Source organism: Zootoca vivipara, chromosome 11, assembly GCF_963506605.1.
Source record: "Zootoca vivipara chromosome 11, rZooViv1.1, whole genome shotgun sequence".
Lineage (NCBI taxonomy): Eukaryota > Metazoa > Chordata > Lepidosauria > Squamata > Lacertidae > Zootoca > Zootoca vivipara.
The window spans coordinates 54,325,312-54,349,840 of NC_083286.1; the positions used below are offsets into that span (position 1 = coordinate 54,325,312).

At 48.1% G+C, this 24,529-nt stretch overlaps 1 protein-coding gene across 5 annotated transcripts in view; it reads right to left on the minus strand.

Annotated features, from left to right (window-relative positions):
* CTIF (cap binding complex dependent translation initiation factor) overlaps positions 1–24,529 on the minus strand; it is a 171,820-nt gene that overhangs the window by 37,361 nt on the left and 109,930 nt on the right. For 3 of the 5 annotated variants that reach the window (XM_035100979.2, XM_035100976.2, XM_035100973.2), the window contains 2 exons: positions 13,893–14,334; positions 10,534–10,863 (listed from right to left, as the gene is read on the minus strand). In XM_035100979.2, coding sequence (XP_034956870.1) covers positions 10,534–10,863; positions 13,893–14,334 — 772 coding nt within the window. The remainder of the gene's footprint in view (positions 1–10,533; positions 10,864–13,892; positions 14,335–24,529) is intronic. The other 2 variants (XM_035100977.2, XM_035100975.2) reach the window with 1 other exon arrangement.

The window sequence follows — 24,529 nt, forward strand, 5'->3', positions numbered from 1 at the left end:
GCCGTCCAGAACCCCCTTCTCTTCTCCTCTCTTGGCACCCCTCCTCTCCTCTGCCCCCATATCTCATGTCTCAAGGGTGGAATTTGGGTGATTGCAGACGCTTGCACACCCTGACTACCAAGGCGTGTACAAGATAAACACATCGCTACAGAATTACCCGGAGACGCTCAAGGGTAAAGGAACAAATCCCTGGTACCAGGCCGAGCCCAGGAACGCAGTAAGCTGCAGGATTTCATCCCAGTCCCCCCCCCTTTTAAATCGTCAATTATATCTATAACACTTTAATGTGCTGGGCACCTGGTGATTCTGATTTTGTTCAGTCACACAACACCCCTGTGAGGGAGGGCAAATAGGAAGCGTTTCTGTGTTTCACGGCTGGGAAATGAAAAACCAAGGGGATGTGACTTTCCTAACGTCATCCACAGAATTCAGGGCTAACCAGGAAGCCGAACCTGGCCCCAATGCTCTGTCCAGGCCACCAGGATGGACTAGATGCCCCTCAGGGACCACTTCCTACTTCTACGGCTTCTTTGTGGCCTCCCAAAAAATTTAGGGCACAGTCCATTGGGAAGCTACATCAATATGAGTATACTATAGCACCTAGGTCAAGGGAAGTAATAGTACCACTGTATTCTGCTCTGGTCAGACCTCACCTGGAGTACTGTGTCCAGTTCTGGGCACCACAGTTCAAGAAGGATACTGACAAGCTGGAACGTGTCCAGAGGAGGGCAACCAAAATGGTCAAAGGCCTGGAAACGATGCCTTATGAGGAACGGCTTAGGAAGCTGGGTATGTTTAGCCTGGAGAAGAGAAGGTTAAGGGGTGATATGATAGCCCGTTGCTCGGTCCCAGCTCCTGCCAACCTAGCAGTTTGAAAGCACGTCAAAGTGCAAGTAGATAAATAGGTATCACTCCAAGCGGGAAGGTAAACGGCGTTTCCGTGCGCTGCTCTGGTTCGCCAGAAGCGGCTTTGTCATGCTGGCCACATGACCTGGAAGCTGTATGCCAGCTCCATCGGCCAATAATGCGAGATGAGCGCCGCAACCCCAGAGACGGTCACGACTGGACCTAATGGTCAGGGGTCCCTTTACCTAGCACCTAACGGTATATAATGAAGGCACCAGCCAAATCTCTTTGGGGAGAGCGTTCCACATACCCGTTCTCACGTTGCCACCTTCTGGGCCTCTTGCGGAGGAGGCACTCAAAGAAGGGCCTCAGATGATGATTGCAGGTTCTGGGTTGGTTCATACGGGAGAGGTGGTCCTGAGCCATTTAAGGCTCTATAGGTCAAAACCAGCATTTCAAACTGGGCCCCTAAACTAACTGGTAGCCAGTGCTACCAGTTTGCTCAAGATCAGTGTCATATGCTCAAACCGTCTTGCCCTGGTGAGCAGCCTGACTGCTGAATTCTGCGCCAGCTGAGGTTTCCGAACCATCTTCAGAGGCAGCCCTATGCATAACACGTTGCAGTTATCTAACCTAGAGGTTACCAGAGCATAGATGACAGAAGCTAGGCTCTCCTTGTCCAGATTGGGGCGCAGCTGGTCCAGCAGCCCAAGCTGATGGAAGGCATTCTGGGCCACTGAGGCCGCCTGAGCCTCAAGCAAAGGATCCAAAAGTACCTACCCCCAAGCTATGTACCGGCTCCTTGTTTACGATGGTACCACAACATTTTAAATGCATGGTGCAAATGTGGGCACAGCCTTAACGGCCGAACAACGAACGAAGCTTCCGAGTTCACAAAAGGAGAGAACTCTTTAAATCGTACTCTTGGTAACTTGCAGGAAAACTGAATCTCTAAAAAAAGAAAAAAAAGCATGGACCATTGAGCAACGGTTTGTGACATGCGATACTTCGCCAAGCGCTGGTGGGTTTTAGCATCGAGGAAGATATGGCCGAAGAGAACATTCTGGATTGTTCTGTAACCTGCTCCTCGCATGCCTGGAATTCCAGTGTGACTCGGGCCAGCTCTGATTACAAGGCTGCGCTCCCTACAGGAATTTGCTGCCTGCCACTCAGGTAACGCTGCTGCACACTGAACCTAAGGGAGCTAAACACTATAAAGCATTATGGGATGCCTGGCTAGGCTGTGCACATTTGTGCAAAGCGCACGTTGTTGTCTTAATACTGGTTAAGGGTCTTTGGGTTAACCCTGGGGCTTGCCGTGCCTTTCTCATGTACTGTATTCCCCAACCTGGCGTCCTCCAGCTATTTTGGAATGCAATTCCCATCAGTCTGACCATAGAGAACCACACACCCAGATAAACTAGACCAGCAAGCCAAGATGAGAAGTGTGAACAAGGGCTATATGTGCCTTTACACAACCTATGTGAACTGGAAATCTCAACAACAGCCAGCTCTGCAAAGTGGACTGGTAGTATCCCCATTTTACAAATGGGGAGGAAGAAGCTGAGGCAGGAAGAATAATGGATTTGTGGCTGAGGCAAGATCTGATTATTATTATATTTATTGAATTTCTATACTGTCCAAGGATCACAGGGTGGTTTACAATAGAAATTAACAACTAAATGATATTTTGGGTTGATGATGCCATCAGGAACTATCCTCTTCAGTTTAGGACACCTTAACTGCAGGACCAGGAACCCAGGTGGCGCTGTGGGTTAAACCACTGAGCCTAGGGCTTGCTGATCAGAAGGTCGGCGGTTCGAATCCCTCTGACGGGGTGAGCTCCCATTGCTCGGTCCCAGCTCCTGCCAACCTAGCAGTTCGAAAGCACATCAAAGTGCAAGTAGATAAATAGGAACCGCTACAGTGGGAAGGTAAATGGCGTTTCCGTGTGCTGCTCTGGTTCGCCAGAAGTGGCTTTGTCATGCTGGCCACATGACCTGGAAGCTATACGCCGGCTCCCTCAGCCAATAATGCGAGATGAGCGCGCAACCCCAGAGTCAGTCATGACTGGACCTAATGGTCAGGGGTCCCTTTACCTTTAATTGCAGGACCATCACAGCAAAGCTGCTAAAAGCTCATGGACATAATGAGGTGATAATAATCCATGATTTCATTGTTACTCCATCCAACATGAAATATAGGCTTTCAGTTAGATTCAAACCCATCTTTGGTCTGTGGAGTTTCTTTTAAAGTAATCGTTTCATTGCATTACAAGAAAAAATAATTCTGCATGCTTCATCTGAAGGAGAGTTCTGGAGAACTGGAAAGCTTGTTCATGTGGTGGCCTTTTAGTTGGTTGAGACAAATGTGCCAATTAACTGTGATCTTCTCAAGTGGACCAAGACAACTACCTACCACTTTTGCGCAGCCTGTAAAATAAGCTTTGATGAAAACTCTAAAAATCTATAGAGGTTCCTCTCTGTGAGAATTTCCCGATGGGAAAACCTAGCAAAACCAGGCGGAAAACAATGCACCTTGAACCCACCCCCTTGGTTGGACATCCTGCCTTTGAAGAACAAAGCCTTCCATTCAGGTAGAAAAGTATCCTGGCTCCCTTGCTACGGTTCGCAGCTTGCAGGATAGCATCAAGGACAGCTGCGCGGAAGCCATTTTGCTGGATTCTGTCCGGCAAGTGGTGCATTTGACGGCGCACCTTCCTTCGTAAACTCCCGCGAGATACACAGATGAAAAGCATTCTGCGATTGTCGGGTTTTTATTATTATTAATAACGCTACTACAAACCAATCACCTGCACACAATCCTCAGGGGAGTGATTCTCAATCTGTTACAGCAGATAACTGTTCACTCACCAAAATAACTCATCAGACCTTGATAAATGATGGAGACTTCCACAATCCCCCCCTCCCGCCCTCTTGTGGAGCACAAATCATAAACCATAAAAACCTCGACACTGAGGGAGAAGGAAGTTGTAAACCCTACACTACAAAGTTAAATGCGTTTGCTTGTCTGGGTCCTTTAATGAAGCTGTTCCATTTCTATTTTATAGCTTTGCATTTGTAAATACTGTATTCATATCCACAGGATCCAAGTTCCTGGCAAACGTTTTGGTTCAAGGCCCGATCCAAAGACAGGTTTTTTTAAATGCCTGAGGCAGGAGTCACAAATGTTCTACAACCTCCCAATTCTCATTTTGGAACCTCTAGTGCCCCCATGTCGATTTATAGGAGAAGGAAATAATTCAGTTTTTAATTGCCTCAGGCTTTAAAAACATCAAGCATCAAAATCACGTCTGTCTACTTTAAGATGAGATATAGAAACACGTACATTGAGATAAAATGTGCATTTTAATGCATTTTATGATAAAAGTAATTTATGAATTTCTGTGTGGATTTTAAATCAATCAATCAATCAATCAATCAATCACAGTTTGAAGTGGAAACGGGAAGGAATGGACTTAATAAATGAAAACATGTGAACTTGACAGGGTCCAGAAACAGACCGATAGGGTATGGCATGAATTATATCACGCGCTACTGTGGAGGGAAATTACACAACCCTCAGCTGTCATATTTGGTGATGACAACCTTGTCTTTCCTCATTTTACATTTAGTTTGTCCCTCCGAGGATATGAAAGTTTGGAGAATGGAACAGATGTTAGAAAACTGGATTCTGTGAGCTGTTCACTACTAAGTGAAGAGGGCTTGCGTACCAGATGCTGACTGGCAATATTAATGTTGTTGTTGTTTAGTCGTGTCCAACTCTTCGTGACCCCATGGACCAGAGCACGCCAGGCATTCCTGCCTTCCACTGCCTCCCGCAGTTTGGTCAAACTCATGTTGGTAGCTTTGAGAACACTGTCCAACCATCTCGTCCTCTGTTGTCCCGTTCTCCTAGTGCCCTCCATCTTTCCCAACATCAGGGTCTTTTCCAGGGAGTCTTCTCTTCTCATGAGGTGGCCAAAGTATTGGAGCTTCAGCTTCACGATCTGTCCTTCCAGTGAGCACTCAGGGATGATTTCCTTCAGAATGGATAGGTTTGATCTTCTTGCAGTCATCCCACCTTTCTTCCAGTATGGAACCCAAGGCAAGCGTACACATGATTCTGAGGCAGCCTCCTATCCAGGCCTATCTGTCACATGCAACTTCCCCTCAGGGGTCCTGCTTTACACCCTGAATGTCTTTGAACTCTGGATGGATGGAGACGGATCTGTGAGATGCCCACAGAAAATCAGCTCTCACCTGTGGCTCCTAGAAGGTGTCAGCATGTGACAGTGGCCACACCTTGGGAACGCCTTTGGCTGGCTGCCTAGACCAGGTGAGGGTAGCCAATGTTAGGAACTTCCCCTGCATGCAAAGACAGGCTAAGGTGGATCGAGCAGATGAGACCAATAGTGAGTCCATTGGTCAAGAACAGGGGCCGGCGAATTTTTTAAGCTGCGGGCTGGTCCACTGTCCCTCAGATCGTGTGGCGGGCCGGAGAAGCGGTACTGGGGGAGGGGAGCTGGAAGAAGAGGCGAGGGGGGCAAGTAGTCCTCCTCCCCACCCCCTGCCACTGCGCTTACCTTCCCAGGGGCTGCCGCCGCCACCACCACCGCCACTGCTGCTGCTTCTCATGGGTAGGCAGAGCGAACTTGTCCACTGCGATGTCTGGCCCACAGGAGCACCAGGGGGCGGCGGTGGAGGGAAGATGGGCAGCGCGAACGGGCTAGCTCCAGTGAGGGGCTGCTTAAAATGGCACTCAGCCATCTTAGTCCAGTCCCCTTCCTCCTCTAGGCAGGGTGGGGAGAAGCCAGGAAGAGGGAGGGAGGAGGAGACGCCGCTGTGTGGGTGTGTGGAAATGGAATGGCGCAGCCCGAACGAACAGAATCCCCACGCCAAACCACGGACAGTCTGCGGGCCAGATCCTGAAGGCAATTGAGCCTGATCTGCCCCGCGGGTCTTAGTTTGCCGACCATGGTCAAGAAGGTGGTTTATGCAAGTGCTGTAGAGGGAAATGAGGGGTAGATGGGGCTCGTCAATCTGGGAAGATAGCCCATCTAGGTGAAGGAAATCTCTGGCCCTAAACCGCCGCTGCCTTGCGGGACATCTTCAGGAGAAGAAAAGGCTAATGAGCCTATACAAATCTGCAGATGGTTGGATGGTGCCTCCTTCTGGCAACTCCTGCCACCAAGCTGGTGCCAAGCATCTTGCTCTGCTCTCCTCTGGATCACATCAGTGAGCCCGAGGGTGGGCTTGTGCCATCTGGGTAGCCCAGAAACCCCAAACACACTGTCCAGGCTTGCACCCTTCGGTGCTGCTAACACAGCCGTTTGACTTCACCCCCGGAGGCGCACTCCATTGTCTCTCAAGAGGGATGGATGCCGACAACAGCACAAAGCTAAAATTTATATTATGTTCCTCTGCCCTCGTTCGCTCCTGGTCTCTCCCACCCCTGGCAATGGTGGCCCCCAGGAAGTTGCTCAGAAGAGAATGTGTCCCTTCGGCTAAGGAAGGTTCCCCCCTCTCCAGCTTCAGACCATATCTTGGGACATGTCTCCTTTTTCACGCCCTCTTGTCTTGCGGCATCCCGGTAGTGTCAATAACTTCATACGGATCTGGCAGTTTTAGTGCTTCTCCCCTGACCCCACCTCCTCTCCCGAAAGGTATCACATCCTTCTGTTTGATGTGTTGTTAGGAACGGTTGCTAAGGAGAGAAGGGTTCTGTTACAATCCCAGTGATGCCCTCTCTATTAATATACTTTGCTATGCATACCTCAGAAGCAGACACCTCTCGGTTATAAAGAGCACGCGGATTTCAACAGAGGAATACTTTAACTTAGGTTACATACCCAGAGCTTGCAGGCAAGCCAATTATCGCCCCTCCCTCCCTCCCCACCCACAAACACACACTCCGGCCAATGCAACTACTGGTATTTATAACAATGGTCGCCAGAAGACTCCCAGGGGGAGTATCTTTCAAACTCCACAATCACAGGTCTCCCTCCCCCACGTTCTTAGAAAATGGAATGGATTGCCGGTTCTCGATGAGGTTACACTCCCTCGAAGGAGCGGGCACTCGGCTTTGCTGCCGCTGGAGGTGGCCTCAGTGGCACCAAGTGCCTTCCATCAGCTTCGGCTGGTGGCCCAGCTGCACCCCTGTCTGCACAGGGATAGCCTAGCTCAGGCATCCCCAAACTGTGGCCCTCCAGATGTTTTGGCCTACAACTCCCATGATCCCTAGCTAACAGGACCAATGGTCAGGGATGATGGGAATTGTAGTCCAAAACATCTGGAGGGCCGAAGTTTGGGGATGCCTGGCCTAGCTTCTGTCCCCTAAGCTCTGGCAACTTCTAGGTTAGATTACTGCAACACATGGGGCCACCTCGGAAGACTGTTTGGAAACTTCAGCTGGTGCAGAATTCAGTGGCCAGGTTGCTCAGATATAATGGGTTTGAACAAATGACACCCATCCTGGCCCGACTGCACCAGCTGCCAATTAGTTTCTGGGCCCAATTCTGAGCACAGCACACCGTGTATGATGGCCCACTATCATGTGAGTGAGGGGGACACACACCCTTTTTCAACTCAAGGGCTGCTTTCTGTCATGGCCAACCTTTCTGAGGGCCACATATCATAGGTGACGGACAGACGCCACTCTCCATTCTCCAACCAGGCAAGGAAGAGGCATTTTCACAGTTTAAGGAGGAGTAAAGGTAAAACAAGAGCACAGCAGGGCCAATGAAGGTGACAGGAGCCAGCCAGTCATAAATCACACTGGGTAAGTTGGAGTTAACTCTTTATGACCAAAAGCAGGATCTAATGAGCACAGCACCTCATCTCTGCCAGGCCTTTGCCCAATGAAGCAGTTGTGGAGAGACTGCCTTCCCACTGCTGCTGAAATCCCCTCCTCTCCAGGGTCTTTCCCCAAGCAATCTGAGACTGCGCCTCCATGAAGCTAACTTCTCCTCCGCCCTCTTCAGGCCTCTCCTGGTTCTGGGAGACCAGGGGAGAGGGGAGCTTGTTGCGGCAGGAGGGGGAGACACCCTGGCTTCTTCCCCAACCTGGCTCATCTCGGCCTCGCCTCTCTCCTCCCTTGCTTCCACTTCTGGTCTTCTCTCTGCCACCAACTCTCCCAGCTCCCTAAGCTCTGTTACCTCTTCAGCTTTCACCACCTCCTCCTCCCAGTCTTCTCCCACTGACCACTCATTAACATCCCACCACCAATTCCTGGGCTCTGAGCCTTCTTCCCTTGGGAGCTCCCCAGCTGCTTCCTCCCACCATTCCTCTGCATCCAACCAGTCCATGGCAGAAGGGTCAGGCTGGGTAGGGCTTAGAGGGCCAGGCGGACAGGTCTGGGGGACCGCACGTGGCCCCCAGCCCCCCCAGCCCTGCCAGTGCTTGAGTGTGTTAGACCCTCTGCTGCGAGACTGGTTCTCGCCAGCCTGCCTAAGCCTTTGCAGCCATTTGCTTCTGAGTCCACAGGGCCTTCTTTAAAAACACGAGCATCTGTTAGGCCCATATGCGAGGGGTTCAGGTCCAGCATTCCTGCTCAGTGGCTGGGCTGAGAATTCAGAGGCTTTAGCGGTAATGAGGAAAGATGCTTATCCCTATTTATCACACCCTTGCACAGCCTGGCGACATCAGGCTAAAAAAGGTCCTTCACCCTTTGGGGATAATGCACAGGGCCTCTGCAGAGGCTTTATCCTGAATTCAATTCTGCCTTAATCCCTAGTGAGAAGGCGGTGTGAACTTAACCCCTGCTGCTGGTTCCTCCTAGCCAAAGCTTGTTTCGTGATTTTTCAGGAAGTTGGCAACAACTCACATTGATGACTGTTTTATATTCAACCTGGAAATGCTGGTGATTGAGGTTCCACCTCCAAAACCCACGTTCCTGGAAATTTTTTAGTTGCCTTGTCTTGAGGCACGTTTGGCTTTGTGACAACCCTGCAAGGTAGGTTTGGCCAACAGAAGCAGTGGCTAGTCGGTTGCCATCTCTCCAGCGCAGGAACTTGAATCAGGGTCCCCCTTGTTCACCTGCTGCACTACATGGCTCTCGCAGCTGCAAAATGACAGCTGTTACAGTCAGCACTGAGCCCGGCATCCTGTTTTCTATAGGGATCCAGCCCTGTACGGCTTTCTCCTGACTGAAGTGCAGAGTGTTTGAGGAACGGGACATTCGCAGGGAAACCAAAATGCTTGTTTACAAAGCTATTGCACTACCAACCTTACTGTATGCTTGTGAAACATGGACCACTTATAAACGCCATCTCCAGCTCCTCAAAAGATTCCATCAACAGTGTCTCCAAAAAAATTCACACATCACTTGGGAAGACAGGTGAACTAAAGCCAGTGTACTGGAAGAAGCAAAGATCACCTGTGTTGAAGCAATGATTCTTCAACATCAACTTCGTTGGACTGGTCATATTGTGCGGATGCCTGATGCCTTCCAAAGCAACTACTCTATTCCGAACTTAAAAATGGAAAGCGTAATGCTGGTGGTCAACAAAAGAGGTTTAAAGACTGTCTCAAGGCAAATCTAAAAAAATGTAGTATAAACACTGACAACTGGGAAACACTGGCCTGCGAGCGCTCCAGTTGGAGAACAGCCTTTACCAAACCTGTCATGGGCTTTGAAGAAGCTTGAACTCAGAAAGCAGGGGAGAAAGGTGCTAAGAGGAAGGCACGCTTGGCAAATCCACACCATGATCAACTCCCACCTAGAAACCAATGTCCCCACTGTGGAAGGACTTGTGGAATCAGAACTGGCCTCCACAGTCACTTACGGACTCATTGTTAAAACCGTGTTTATGGAAGACAATCTTACTTGGCTACGAGTGATCACCAAAGAGGAAGAGGAACCAACACCAATAATTTTTAGATGAACTCATTGTTGCTTGTCCCCATCATGGACAAGACATATATTCACTGTATACTCAGAAGGGTTTGAAGAAACTAGGCTGACCATTCATGGCTTCCTCCAAAGAATTGTGGGAAACGTAGTTGCAGGAGTGTGTTGAGAATTTGGCATTAAGACAAACCCAGTTACGATCGTTGTACACACAGTGTATCTGAAGAAGTGTGCATGCACATGAAAGCTCATACCAATGACAAACTTAGTTGGTCTCTAAGGTGCTACTGGAAGGAATTTTTTAATTTTGTTTTGACTACGGCAGACCAACATGGCTACCTACCTGCACCTTCGGAAGCCGCCTGTCTGCTGGGCCCTTCATCCTCAGGGCAGGTATCCAAGGCTACCTATCCTGCCCTGCCTTCCCCAAATCTATGGAGGCCGCCCATCAGTTCAAAACACAAGCAAAGTCCAAAACCACAGAATCCGCAGTACAGATCTACCTGGTCTTACAGTGAGATGAACATGTGCCTTGGAGAGATCACACAATTGCTAAAGCGGGCATTCAAAATAGAAAGGGACGCGGGCAGCGCCTATAAAATTATATCAGTCCGTCGTAACCATGAAACACTCATGTAAACAAACACAGAAATGCTGCCCTGTGTGTCCCCTGCCCTCTCTCCCACCAATTCATTTTTCTAAAATTAATTGGGTGAGAATGGAACGAAGGAGGCAGCTCAAGCATGGTCAGAACTTACGGATTTCTCTCTCTGTAAGCGACGGCATGCCAGTAGCAACAGCAGCAGCAAAGGGAGAGGCTGCGATTTGTCTGGTTACCTGTAGCATGTTGAGTAGGAGGCTCCGGAACTTGGTGCCTTCCACCATGAAGAGCGCCATCTTGTCGCAGAGCTTGGCGGCCATGGAGGCAAAACTGCGGTCCGTCACGGCCTTCTGGTAAATGGTCCTAACAATCTCCCCGAGCATCTCCTCGGAGTTGGTGGAGTTCTGGGCCTCCTCCATGAAGTTGGTGAGCTTGGCGTCCACCCCGCTGCTGTTGTTCCGCATGCTGTTGAGAATTTCAATTAGTTTGTCCATTTTGTTCTTTTGAGGGTTGGTGGACTCCACGGCCACTTCGTCCTGATCCGTGAAAAGGGAAAGACAAGGCATCTGTTATGCAAAGGAAACGTGGAGCGGGGGTGGGGGGGGCGGGAGAAGAAAAAGGGGGGAAAGAAAAAGAAAAAAGAAAAAAAGACAGATCAGCACAGCTGCACCAAGCAAACGACAAGTTTGGAAGCGTGGAACGAGGCCTATGCAATTAAAGTTTACATCAAGCATACTGCGAAAAATCCGAAGCTGCGGTGGCGAGCACCTTAAGTTTTAACTGGGGCTTGGACGCAACACCCGAGGGCGTGTCTACACTGCACACTGAATCCCGTGTAACTGTCTCAACTCAGTTGGGGCAGGGGCATGTAGCTCAGGGGCTAGATGCAGAAGGTCCCAGGTTGTATCTCTGGCATCTTCAGGTAGGACCGGGAGCAGGGGCAGAGGAAGGGGGGTGCGGTGGAGGCGGGCTGCCCCGGGTGTCACCACTGAGGTGTGGTGACAAAATGGATGGCAGCACTCACCGCGGGGCCTGCAATGTGCCCGAGCCACGTGTCTCTCCTGGGAGAGACACGGTGGCTTGGGCATGCGCAGGCTCAGTGTTGCCCAAACAAACGCTCTACTTGCTGCCTGCCCCCCAGCTGCAGGGCGGCTTAGTGGGAGGGGGCAGGAAGACTCCTTGGAGGCCCAGCGGAGCGTCTTGCCCTGGCTGGCCCCACCCCTGGGCACAGGGCACATGCGCCGCCCCAGGCACCCGTTCGGCTTGCTCCGCCACTGATTGGGAGACAACCTTGTCTGAAACCCTGGATAGCCACTGCCAGTCAGGGCAGACAATTTGGAGTTTGATGGGAGCAATGGCCTGACTCAATATAAACCATGTGTTCCTATGCTCACCAAGCAACTAACTAGAACGGCTAGGCTCAGATATGCTGAGCTTCAGAAATGGAACAGCATGAAGAGCCTATAGGCTCCTTTTCTGGGAATGAATCTTAAGGAAACCACAGCAATCAAAAGACAAACTTATTCCAAGCAAACATCTGCATGGGCCTCCAAGTCCAAAACTGTGCAGCCAAATGGGCCACTTTTTAAGGATGGGAGCTCTGTGCTTTTAACAGCCACCTAACAGAAAGAATTGAAGGAACACAGTTCTCCCAAGATCACCAATGAGATGCTGTTGAAAAGCCACAGATGTTGAATTTCTGCCTTACGTGGCAGACTAAGTATCAGGAAAAGCTGTTGAATTTATGCCTCACGTGGCAGACTAAGTATCAGGAAAAGCTTTCTGAAGGAAAGAGGTGTTGGCAGTGGAACAGACTCCTTTAGGTGGTACAGACACATTGTCCTTGGAGTTTTTTAAGCAGAGGTTGGATCTCTCATGGATGCTTTGGTTGAGGGAAATTAGCACAATAAATACTATCTTTCCATAGCTGGTTTCTGGGCACATGTCTGTGGCAATGTTTTTAAACAAGAGGTGATAGATAGGGGTGAATATATATATTGTTTTGAAGGTATTAGTCCTCATAGGCAAAAGCAACAAACATCATAGAGTGACACCTAGTGGTAAGACGCGGCATTAGAGGACACTGCGCTGGACCCGTTAAGGCAGAAAACCAATGACATATAGCGACACCTAGTGGCAACAGCCTTCCTAATGCAAAGAGAAGAGAGAGGGCAAAGGAAATTCCGCAACAACCACTTTTTTCTATAGGATCAACCTTCCCTGAGTTCCATAGGACTCAACTCTGAACATAAAGCACATACCCTGGAAAAACATATCAGTGGTGTCATTCATATATATGTATATGTATATGTATATGTATGTATATAGCCCATGTGGGTTTGAACACAATCCATCACAGACCTTTGTGAAGATGAAAAATATACCTGCGTGATGAAAACAATACATGATGTTCCCAGTAAGGAGAACTACTAAAATGGACACCCCAGGTTGTGGCTTGGAGCCACAATATTCAGAGATGTCTGTACTGCAGGATGCTTATTGCAACTCAGGGGAAGGGTTGGTTCGCTGTGCTTGCAAACCTGGGCTTTGTGGTTTCTCAATTCCAATCCACACTTTCCCTCTCCTCCTTCTCCCCCCTGCCCATGGCTTCCTTCTTACTTAGCCTTTGCAGCATGGAATTCCTTCCCTTGCCACTGGGATAGAAAGACCCCAAGCTCTGGCTCGTGCCCATGCCAGCATCACATTAGGCTGGCACAGCAGCACCCCCACCACCCACATAATGCATAAAGGGGCCCATTGTCTGTGGGTTATGCCAAGGTAAGCCGCCTAGGGAAGGGCTGGGACGGGATTTGTTTGTCTGCTAACCTCCTGGCTGTGGGTGCTTATTTTTAATCTTCGTGGAGAAACAGGAAGTTGCTGCGTTCCCACTACACTGCGGCCATATAAGCGATGATGATAATGTCAGTGAACGCAGAGCATTTATGCAGCTAAGAATCCACAAACGCGACTCTCACTTTGAACTGGCAGGAGCTGCACGGCTCTCTCTAGCTGCTTCCACCCTTTCGCACAAGAAGTGGCTCACTTTGCTTTTTTGGGGGGGGGGAGAGCAAAGCATACACCTGCAGTGTTTCTAGTCCTCATGGTGCGGAGTAAAATATGCATGCGAAGCCAGTTCTAAGAAGGCGTCCGGAACCAGCAAAGGCCTCGCTGAGAGCTCCAGAGATTGGAGGGCAAGGGATTTTGCCCCGCCCCTTTCTCCAAACAGCTCAGCCCTCCCTTGTGATAACTGCTGGGCATATAAGTGCACACCTACATAACAGCAGGGGCAGCAGCTTTGTCCCACTTTGCTGCTTGAGGCAAAACAGGAAGAGCTTCCTTGCCCGGCTGCTGCTGCTGCTGCCGCCACTGCAGGCCGAGAAGTGGGAGCCAATTTCGGATGAGATCCTGCCCAAAATTGGCACCGGTGCCAGCGCTGCTTCTCCGCCAGTGGTGGAGGCAGCAGGGCAGGTGGGGCACCTGCAGGAGCGCCACTCCTGGGGCTTCCGCCGCCCAAGGCAGTGGCTTCCCCCTACCTAACGTCTGGGCTGGGGGGGGGGGCTGCCTTTCAGTTTCCTTCAAGGGGCAAGGGAGTCACCTTCTCTTTTAGCCTCCTGCGTAGTCTGTCTTTGGAAGACTGGAGCAAGTTGATTTTGGGCCTCTCGCTTATCCGCTCGTGGAGGCTGTCTTTCCGCCTGCTCTCCGGGTCCTGGATGTACTGCGGCGACTGCCTGTCCGTGGCATCGCTGCCGCGGTGCACCTCGAGGGGGATGTGCACCGTGCAGACAGAGGCGTCCTCGATTTTCAGGTTCTCAGTCTCTTTGGCATTTCTGTGCGTCTCCTTGTCGTTGGGCGAGTGCTTCTGGTTGTGGTGCCACCGCCGGTTCTGGCTGTAGCCGTGGTGGCCGGGCCGGCCTGCGGAGTGTGGCGCCTGGCCTCCCTGCGAGGGCTTCTGGTGTTCCCTGTTGTTGTGTTTGGCGGTGCTCTGTTGATGCTCTGGGTGCTGCTGAGACTTGTTTCCCCCGGGAGCCCGTTGCCTCCTGCAAAGACAACAAGCAGAGGGGTTATTGATTTGGTCCTCTTCCTCTTCCTCCTTTTTTTATCTTTTAAATGCTTAATCTGTTAGCACATACCCCCCCCCATTTGTAATTACATAAATAATTTTTCACATTACCAAAACCTCAGTATAGATACCTTAAAAAAAATCAATCAAACTTTTTTTTTTCCTGGAGGAACAATAAAACTCCCAGAACATTTCTAATAATAATAATAATAATAATAATAATAATAATAATAATATATTATTTATACCCTGCCCATCTGGCTGGGTTTCCACAGCCACACTCTGGGCGGCTTCCAACAGAAAAATAAAACACAGTAATCTATTAAACATTAAAAGCCTCCCTGAACAGGGCTGCCTTCAATGTCTTCTAAAAGTCTGGTAGTTGTTTTCCTCTTTGACATCTGTTGGGAGGGTGTTCCACAGGGCAGGCGCCACCACCGAGAAGGCCCCCTGCCTAGTTCCCTGCAACTTGGCTTCTCGCAACGAGGGTGTCCGGGCAGAATGATGGAGGTGGAGACGCTCCTTCAGGTATACTGGACCGAGGCCATTTAGGGCTTTAAACGTCAGCACCAACACTTTGAATTGTGCTCGGAAACGTACTGGGAGCCAATATAAAGCTAAGCAGGGTCTGGTATGGTTTCAAATGGGATGGGAGAAGCACATGTCGAGATTCCTGAATTGCAGGGGGTAGGACTAGATAGAACCTGGGGTCCCTTTCCAATCCTACAATTTTATGATTCTATGAACTGAAGATAAAGAAGTGTAAAGAAATAACAATTACAGCAGGTTGAAAGCAGCACAAGCTTGGACATTATCACCGAATTTTTTGCTCCAAGCATTATAAAAAACACCCGTTTCCCCATAAACCTGTTCATATGTACTCTTTTATAATAAGGTAGCTTAATCATAGTTTGATGGACCAAATCTTCTCGATTCATTCAGATATAGTAGGAATATATATTCTTCCCCCGTAACAATTTTTAGCTATTATAATCTTAGCCGCAATTCTAAGGTGAAGCATTATTTCGTGATCATTTTCCATAATATCATCTTTTAGATAACCAAGCAGAAATATTTTAGGTTCTAAGGGGATACGGTGTCCTAATATATCAGCTATATCAGCCTGAATGGGTTTCCAGAATATTTCCAATGGATGATAATTCTGGAAGATATGCATGTGATCTGTTTTCTTTTGGTCCTTTTTGTACCTGCACCTGCATTTGGGAACACCCAAGGGCTTTAGAGCAGGCATCCCCAAACTTCGGCCCTCCAGATGTTTTGGACTACAATTCCCACCATCCCTGACCACTGGTCCTGTTAGCTAGGGATCATGGGAGTTGTAGGCCAAAACATCTGGATGCAGTTTGGGGATGCCTACTTTAGAGAAACATCTGCTGCCCAGACATTAATGACAGAACTCTATACTGACAAGCAGTGTATGGGCTTTACTCATTTATTTATTTTTTAAAAATACCCATCTACTGCAATTTCATTAATAATAATAATAATAATAATAATAATAATACAACTCAGGACAGTGTTTCTCAAACTTCGGTCTTCAGCAGTTGTTGGACTACAACTCCCATCAACTCTGACCGCTGGTCCTGTAGCTAGGGATGATGTGTGTTGTAGTCCAACAACAGCTGGGGACCCAAATTTGAGAAACATTGACGTAGGAGGTTGGAAGGCACAGAAGCTAGGAGGGTGGCAGGGCAGTTTTCGGTGGTGCAGCCTCATCTATGGAGCACTGTCCCCACAAATGACATCTCAAAACGCCAATTGAAAACGTTCTCGTTCATTTGGGCATCTGGCCTGTGATTTACTGGCCTGTGATTTATTCAATCCTGGGTAACACCCCCTCCCCTTTAGAGATCTGTTTGTTGTGCCTATGCTGTCGTTGTCATCCTTGTTGTTTTCAAAACAATTTATTTTGTGGAGGCGTCCTATCCTCCAGATCAGAGGAAGGATGCGGCAGGGGAAAAAACACTCGACAGGCAAACAAAAAGACAAACAAACAAATTGGCACCCCAGAAAACAAGATATTGCAGCAACAGGTCTTAATGTGGCAGCAATAGCCCCCCTCTGCCAGATATCATTTATTTCATTTGTGAATCGCTCCCCCCCCCCAAAAAAAATCCTGAAGCGATTTAACAATAAAACGTACCTAAAAACGATTTCAAGCTCAACACATATACAGATTGTATCCTGTTCTCTCTCTCTCTCTCTCTCTCTCTCTCTCTCTCTCTCTCTCTCTCTCTCTCTCTCTCTCTCTCTCTCTCTCTCTCTTTTTCTTGGCGTGTGGGGTGGAGGAGGAGGATGTGCTTTAAATGTACGGAGCGTCTATAGCCTGGGACAAAACTCTGCACTCAAGTGGCTTGTTGGGAAAAGGAGAGGCTTTCGTAGATGCCAAAAGGATAACAAGAGCCTGTCTGATATGGGGTGATACATGCAGCGGCTACTTGCACAGGAACTCCTTATAGAGAACTCCTTATACTCCTTATAAGGAGTATCCTGGGCAAGAAGCTGTATTGGCGCCCCTCCTGCCCCCTTGGCAAGGAGAGCGCCCAGATGTCACGGGGCTCCCTAGCTAAAGAAACGCACACGGCAGATAGTTAACTCTGCATTGTCAAAAGCGGACACTTACAGTCGTTCCTACGACTCCAAATAACCACAGACGCCAGACCAGCGTGCTCACCCAATACCTTCTCGGGCTCTGCCTGCCTGTGCCTTTGCCGCCTGCGGGCAATTTGAGCCGGTGCAATGTGTTACCGGAGCTCAAAATGTCTGAAACCGGTATCGCGATCTGAACGCTATACTGGTTTCAGACCATTTATCAATATATTGCCCAGTTCCACTCAGCCCTATCCGAAGACACTGGGGATTTGAACCCGGGACCTTTGGCATGCAAAGCACGCACCCTCGACTAGAGAGCTACAGCCCTTCCCTTCCTGCAAAAGCTTGAAGTCGCAGCCCACCCCTAGAGCCTTTTGTTGTCGCCTAGATAAAATCTAGTACAGAAGTCAACGATCCAGTTTTGCCAAACCCTGCGAACGAGGCAGATCTCTGTCCAGTGTTGCCATAACACAGTAACTACCTCCGAGCACTACAATTGCTTTTACAACCAGAACGGCCCTGGGGTTAGGCCACCGTAATGACATACCCCTTACCACATAGATTGCATCTCTTATATTTATTTAAATCTGGGGTAAACCTACAAGCAAGTTATAACCCTAAAGTGAACAGTGGCTTTAGGGCTGCGATCCAAGCCTGCTTACTCGGGAGCAAGTGTCACTGAGATCAGCGGAAGGGGCTTCCGGTAAAATCTGTCCGTTTAAGGGTCTAATATATTTTGGTTAGAAGAAGAGGCTGATTGATGTACAGTGAATTAGACTAAGTCACTGCACCTGTGCATTTGCAAAGATGTGGAGTGCTTGCTCTCTTGCAGTACACATTTATTCGAGGCCCGAGAATGTCCAAGGACCATGTGGCCATTTCGAATGGGTTTGCAAAAATTCATCCTATCATCGCTTCTGTGTGTGCACCCCTTATCTCTTGCCTGTGTTCCCAATTTCCCTGCCTCTCCATCTAACTCTTCCCTTTTGGCTGTCTCATATCACAACCCCTGCATTCCCCTTCCTGGCTCGTGTAGGCAAACGGGGGCCCATTTACAGTCATAGCCCACTGACCACAGAGACTATGTTGGTGGAGCAGAAATACCGCCTTGTAAAAATCCAGCATGGATGCCTTCTCTGACACCCACGGTGCTCGGCCCAGTATACCTGAAGGAGCGTCTCCACCCACATCGTTTCTGCATCATTATGCCTCGTACTTACGGGACCGCCTCTCCTGGTATGCCCCACAGAGGACCCTCAGCTTCACAAATAGTAACAGCTTAAGGGTCCCAGGCCCTAAAGAAGCCAGACTATCCTCCACAAGGGCCAGGGCCTTTTCAGTGATGGCACCGACCTGGTGGAATGCTCTGTCCCATGAAACTTGATCTCCTTCCGCAAGGCCTGTAAGACAGAGTCATTCCGCCTGGCCTTCAATTTAGCCTGATCTGCCATCCCTTTTCCCTTTCCTTTTTTTATGAAGAAACCTTTCTGGGTCCCCACAACAAAATTTTCCCTGGTCTCCTTGCTGGCCTTAGCAGGACTAACTTGGCCAGTTCCATTACTTTCAATGGGAAAGTTCACTTCAGGTTAAGTACGCTTCAGGTTAAGTACAGACTTCCGGAACCAATTACACTCATACCTCGGGTTAAGTACGCTTCAGGTTGAGTATTCCGCGGACCCGCCTGGAACAGATTAATCCACTTTCCATTACTTTCAATGGGAAAGTTCGCTTCAATTTAAGTACTTACTCCATGGACCGTCTGGAATGGATTAATCCACTTTCCATTACTTTCAATGGGAAAGTTCGCTTCAGGTTAAGTTCGCTTCAGGTTAAGTACAGACTTCCAGAACCAATTGTGTTTGTAAACCGAGGTACTACTGTACACCATAATACTACACATTTTGCATTGCAGAGGTCTGAAAAGTTAAGGGCATTTCCCTCTTGTCCCTTGCAAAAGGAAGCTAAAGGGGGGGGGGAGAGAAAGAGATCTGTGCCTGCAAATGCAGCCTAAAATGGTGTCTTGCATCCTTTCACTGATCTTGAGACACCACAGATTTCCAAAAAGGGCCCATTATTGTCAGTTGTAACTCAGAAGATTTATAATAATAATAATAATAATAATAATAATAATAATAATAATAATAATAAATTAAGGAAATTGAAGGCCATTTAAGTTACAGAGGAGCCAGGATTTGGTGCATCTTTGAAGTGTCTTCTTTTCCAGAGCTTCCATGTTATGTCGTCTGTTTCAAATTGCATTAATTAGAGCTGTGAGCGAATGGCTTCTCAAAAGTCTCCGTCCTGTTTGCAAACAGAGAACAGAGAAACCGGGAAGCCCTTTTCAACAAACTTCTTCAGGGATTTTTTTTTAATAAAAAGTTTCTTGGAAATAGCACAACTTATTTCCTTTCCCCCCTATGGTGGTGGAGGCTGCTGCCTATTGGAACGGGTAGGGTGGGAAGCTGGGAGGCCAACAGTAGGTGGCGCTAGAGCCAATGATAGGTAGAGGCAACTAACTCTGGTTTTCTTCCCATTTTCCTCCCTGCTGAATTCTACAAAGGCAAAACTGAGACCAGGGAGGAGGAAGCTGACAACTCATGCCACCTCCTAGACTGGATACAAGTAAGATGCAGAGAGGGATGGTGCCATCACATTGCTGACAATTTCATGGCATCATGACCTCCTTTTCCTCATTACAGGTGGTAGCCGTGTTGGTCTGAGTCGAAGCAAAATAGAAAAATTACTTCCTTTTTCTCAGTAGTTCTCAGGGGGGGAAATGTCTCCTGTGAAATTTCAGCTCAGCTCTAATTAAAATAGTATTTCAAAGCTTCAGTGCTTTCTTAAGCGATCACGCCGTTTTGCAAGGGGAAATCCCAATTAAAATCTGATTAAACATTTTTCACCTGCAGCTAATGAGCTGATCACAACATGAGCTGGTTCTGTTTTGGACTGTTTTGCTGGAATTCCATGTACAGGAATAGGAATAGGTCGCATTTTAACCACAGACAACTGTATATAGTAGGGCTTGCCGATCTCGTTTGTCATTTAACTCTTCAGACTCTTGAAAGTCAATCATTCCCAAGGCCTGAACGATAACCACGATGCAGAAATTTCCAAAGGAAATGGAGCTGCAGGCCAACAAGAGAGGTTCTAATTTCTTCAGGGCCTTGTAAAACCAGGGGTCTCCTCTCTCTGTGTTGACTAGCCAAGCACCCATTGCCATGAACATAGCTGCCAAGTTATCCCTTTTTTAAAGGGATTTTCCATTATGCTGAATAGGCTTCCTCGTGAGAAAAGGGAAAACTTGGCAGCTATGGCCATGAAATGCAAAGTTTGTGGGTAAGGAGCACTTGTATATTTCAAGGGGGCTGAGAAGATGCAGCAACACATGGCACCCTCCTCTTCTGCACAGGCTCATCACTAGGAGGCAGGTTACACACGGGAAGAGGGTGGTAGTTCAGCGCTTGGCATGCAGGAAGGTTGATATAAGTAATACTGAGCTGGAAGTATCAACGGCTTGACTCAGTATAGGGCAGCTTTCCCCATGTTCCTAGAAGGGAGGTTTTGCCCCTGCGGCAACAGTGACCTCTAGTGGCACCTAGTTGCCATTCATTTTTACGGAGCAAAATTAATTTGTGGGTTTATTTATTCGTCTTTTAGAAGGCATAGGTTTGCTTTTCTGCCTATCAAGCCAGCTGCCTGAGGAAAGAGCTGTGTTTGGAAGTAGCAGCCCAGATCTCCTGATCAGGAACACCTGAATCTGGCTTGGTGGTAGAGGTGGCAGCGATTCTCCCCGACAGTTTGTTCATTGCCAAGGCAGAGTCAGACAATCTCCAGAACCTGACTTAGCGTCAGGTAAGCGGTGAGGCCCACAGTGGTTTCTCCCCCTAAAAATATGTTTAGGGGTACTCTCATTTTCCTAATCATATTGAAATACCTCTAGGCCAAACTTAGATTCACAAAATATTTAGGGGTATGCGTACCCCCAGAAAAAAAGCACTGGGTGAAGGAGTTCATTCTTTTGTTCTAAGAGAGTTTCATTTAAAAAAAAAATTCCTCATTTTCAATTTTACAATAATTTCACAAAACAATATAACCAAACCATAATCATAACTTTGACTTCCCTCCCCTTCCATGGTTCATTGTTGTTTTTATCTTTTACTGCTGCGTATATTAGTTACTTCTTCTTTAATCTTAACCAATTTATAACTCATTTACCATTTCCCCCTTTAATTATTCTAATCCTGCTAACGTTTTTAGCTGTTTGCAATAAACTTTCAAATAATCCACAATTCCTCCCCATTCTTTCTTAAAAACTTCTTCCTGATCTCAAGCTCTGTTAAGTTATCCATCTTGGCATATTCCATTAATTTTGTCTGCCAGTCTCCCTTGTAGGGGCTGTATCTGCCTTCCATTTCTGGGCATATACCATCCGGGCCGCTGTAGTTGCATACATAAATAAGTTCCAATTGTTTAAACAAAGATGGGCTCTCCAAAGCCCACATTTTCAACACGTTCACACTGCTGTCTCAGCGATGCCTAAAAGGTAAAGGTAAAGGACCCCTGGATGGTTAAGTCCAGTCAAAGGCGACTATGGGGTTGCAGCGCTCATCTCGCTTTCAGGCCGAGGGAGCCACTGTTTGTCCACAGACAGCTTTCTGGGTCATGCGGCCAGCATGACTAAACTGCTTCTGGTGCAATGGGACACCGTGATGGAAGCCAGAGCGCATGGAAACGCCATTTACCTTCCCACTGCAGCGGTACCTATTTATCTACTTGCACTGGCGTGCTTTCGAACTGCTAGGTTGGGAGGAGCTGGAACAGAGCAATTGGAGCTCATCCTGTTGTGGGGATTCGAACCGCCGACCTTCCGATCAGCAAGCCCAAGAGGCTCCGTGGTTTAGACGTCAATGCTGGCTTAGTCATGTCTGCAGTTTGGAAGATGGCAGGATACCCAAGGATGTGCTCTACAGGAGCTGGCTCCCGGCACCAGATCAACTGGCAGACCAACTCTGCGTTACAAAGATGTCTGCAAACATGACATGACGGCTGGCAACATTAACCCAGTTGTGAGTTGAATCCATTGCTGACAACCGCAGTGCCTGCATCTGTAGCAGTGACCAGGGGAGGACTGACCTCTGGGAGGAGTGCAGAGAGAAGTAACTCTATGGCGCAGCTGTAGCAGCACAACCGGATGCCCTCATCTGCTCCAGATGCAACAAAACACGTCATAGCAGGTGCTGTGACCTTCCGACAGTTTGACTTCACTCACAAAGGCACACTCTTCTTCCATCGTCTCCCGAGACACACGGATGCCAGCAACTAGGTTGCATGTACTAAGAGAAACACTTACATAGCCTCTGAGGGGCAGGGGGCAAGAAAACTGAACCTCACTGACCACTGGAAACAACATTTGTCTACCAAACGCAGCCAAAATGTGTGGACCGCTGTTTGGGAGGGCTTTGTCACCAGCAGAAGGTCACATACAGACTAAACCCAGGCAGTCAACTGCTCTCTCTCCCACAAATTCTTGCCAGTGCCTCTCTCACCCTGGAGAACAGCAGGAGGAGAAGGCAGACAGGATTATGAGCACAGAACATTCTCTGTAATAATTATCATTAACGGACATAGTGCAGGCCTATAGCACTTGTTACACACCAGGCCAGACACAACCCATCATTTGTGCACAGAGGCCAGAGAACCCCTCTGTTTGCACAACAACAGCAGCAGCAGCAGTCATTATGAAGATGTTTCTTGTCAGGCAGGGAGCAAAACCAGAAGTTCATTAAGCAGTGCCTCAAGGCCATAGCTCAACAAGAAGATCTGTAACTGGAACCAGGAGCAATGATAAGAGGAAGGACCAGAACTCAGACACAGAACATCTGCTTTGCATGCAGAAGGTTGCAGGTTCAATCCCTGGGATCTGCAGATAGGGTCAGGAACACCCCCCCCCCTGAAACTATGGGGAACTACTGCCAATCAGTGGAGACAATACTGAGCTAGACAGACCAATGGTTTGACTCGGTATACAGCAGCTTCCTTCTGTTTTTCCCTGTCTCCATTTCTCTCCACTTAAAAAATAAAAACTCTTTATTTTTAGATATTTAGCCATTGGGGGTTAGGATGTGTCTTCTCAATCTCTGCAAAGTGCCATGCAAACAGATAAAACAATCACGTCGACACAGGAGCAGGCAATTTGTGAATACTACTGCGATTCACAAATCTTAGTTAAGCGAAATATTTAACTTATATACCAGCCATAAGAACAAGCAATCATCTTTCTGAAGCTTGGCTTCGACGATCCCCACCCCAGTCTCAGGAATAATTCCCCTCTGGAGAAAATAACGTGTGTTATTTTAAACTTTTAAAATAAATAAATAAATAAATAAATGCAGAGAGATTTGTTTTACTTTGCAAAGAACAAATTTGCGCTGACCTGCTTAAAATGTGCTTCGCTGGAGGAAGTGGCCATTAGCCTTCGCTGGTCAGTGGCTAAAACTGTCCCCCGGGCTTGTGTGCCAAACCAACCTTGTCCGTCAAAATTGTATTCCTTGGCACCCGGAGGAGGTCAGACCTCCTTTCTGTGGCCAACTGGCTCTTAACTGTCAAGACTGAGCGCTTGTGTTTGGCTAAACGGAGGAAGAGCTGACCTGTTTTCTGTGGTAATGGAAGGAATTCGTGCTTAGGTTGTTTTTTATAAAAAAAATGGTTGGCTTGAGTTTATGAGACACTGGACCGTCTTTTACCAGAAAACTGGTTGGAAAATCAGGTGAGGGAACATTCCTCTCTTTGACAGCCTAGCAGGAGTGTCTCCGTGTTACATTGGAGCAGACTGAGGGCAGGTACCATCCCCAAGTCTGCAATTTCAGGAGCAACATGTCTGAGCTCGTAGATCAGAACATCACTACTGCATCATTGTTAATTAACCAAAGGTGACTAATTTTAATGGTATTATTGTTTCTATCTTTTCTTCTTGGGAGAAAAGCAACGGCAAACCTAGACAGCATCTTAAAAAGCAGAGACATTACCTTGCCGACAAAGGTCCGTATAGTTAAAGCTATGGTTTTCCCAGTAGTGATGTATGGAAGTGAGAGCTGGACCGTAAAGAAGGCTGATTGCCGGAGAATTGATGCTTCTGAATTGTGGTGCTGGAGGAGACTCTTGAGAGTCCCATGGACTGCAAGAAGCTCAAACCTATCCATTCTGAAGGAAATCAGCCCTGAGTGCTCACTGGAAAGACAGATTGTGAAGCTGATGCTCCAATACTTTGGCCACCTCATGAGAAGAGAAGACTCCCTGGAAAAGACCCTGATGTTGGGAAAGATGGAGGGCACAAGGAGAAGGGGACGACAGAGGACGAGATGGCTGGACAGTGTTCTCAAAGCTACCAACATGAGTCTGAACAAACTGCGGGAGGCAGTGCAAGACAGGAGTGCCTGGCGTGCTCTGATCCATGGGGTCATAAAGAGTCAGACACGACTAAACAACTAAACAACAACAATTGTTTCTATCCATGTGTTTACAGGGTGTTTTTTCCCCCACTGGTTCTTTATTGTGTT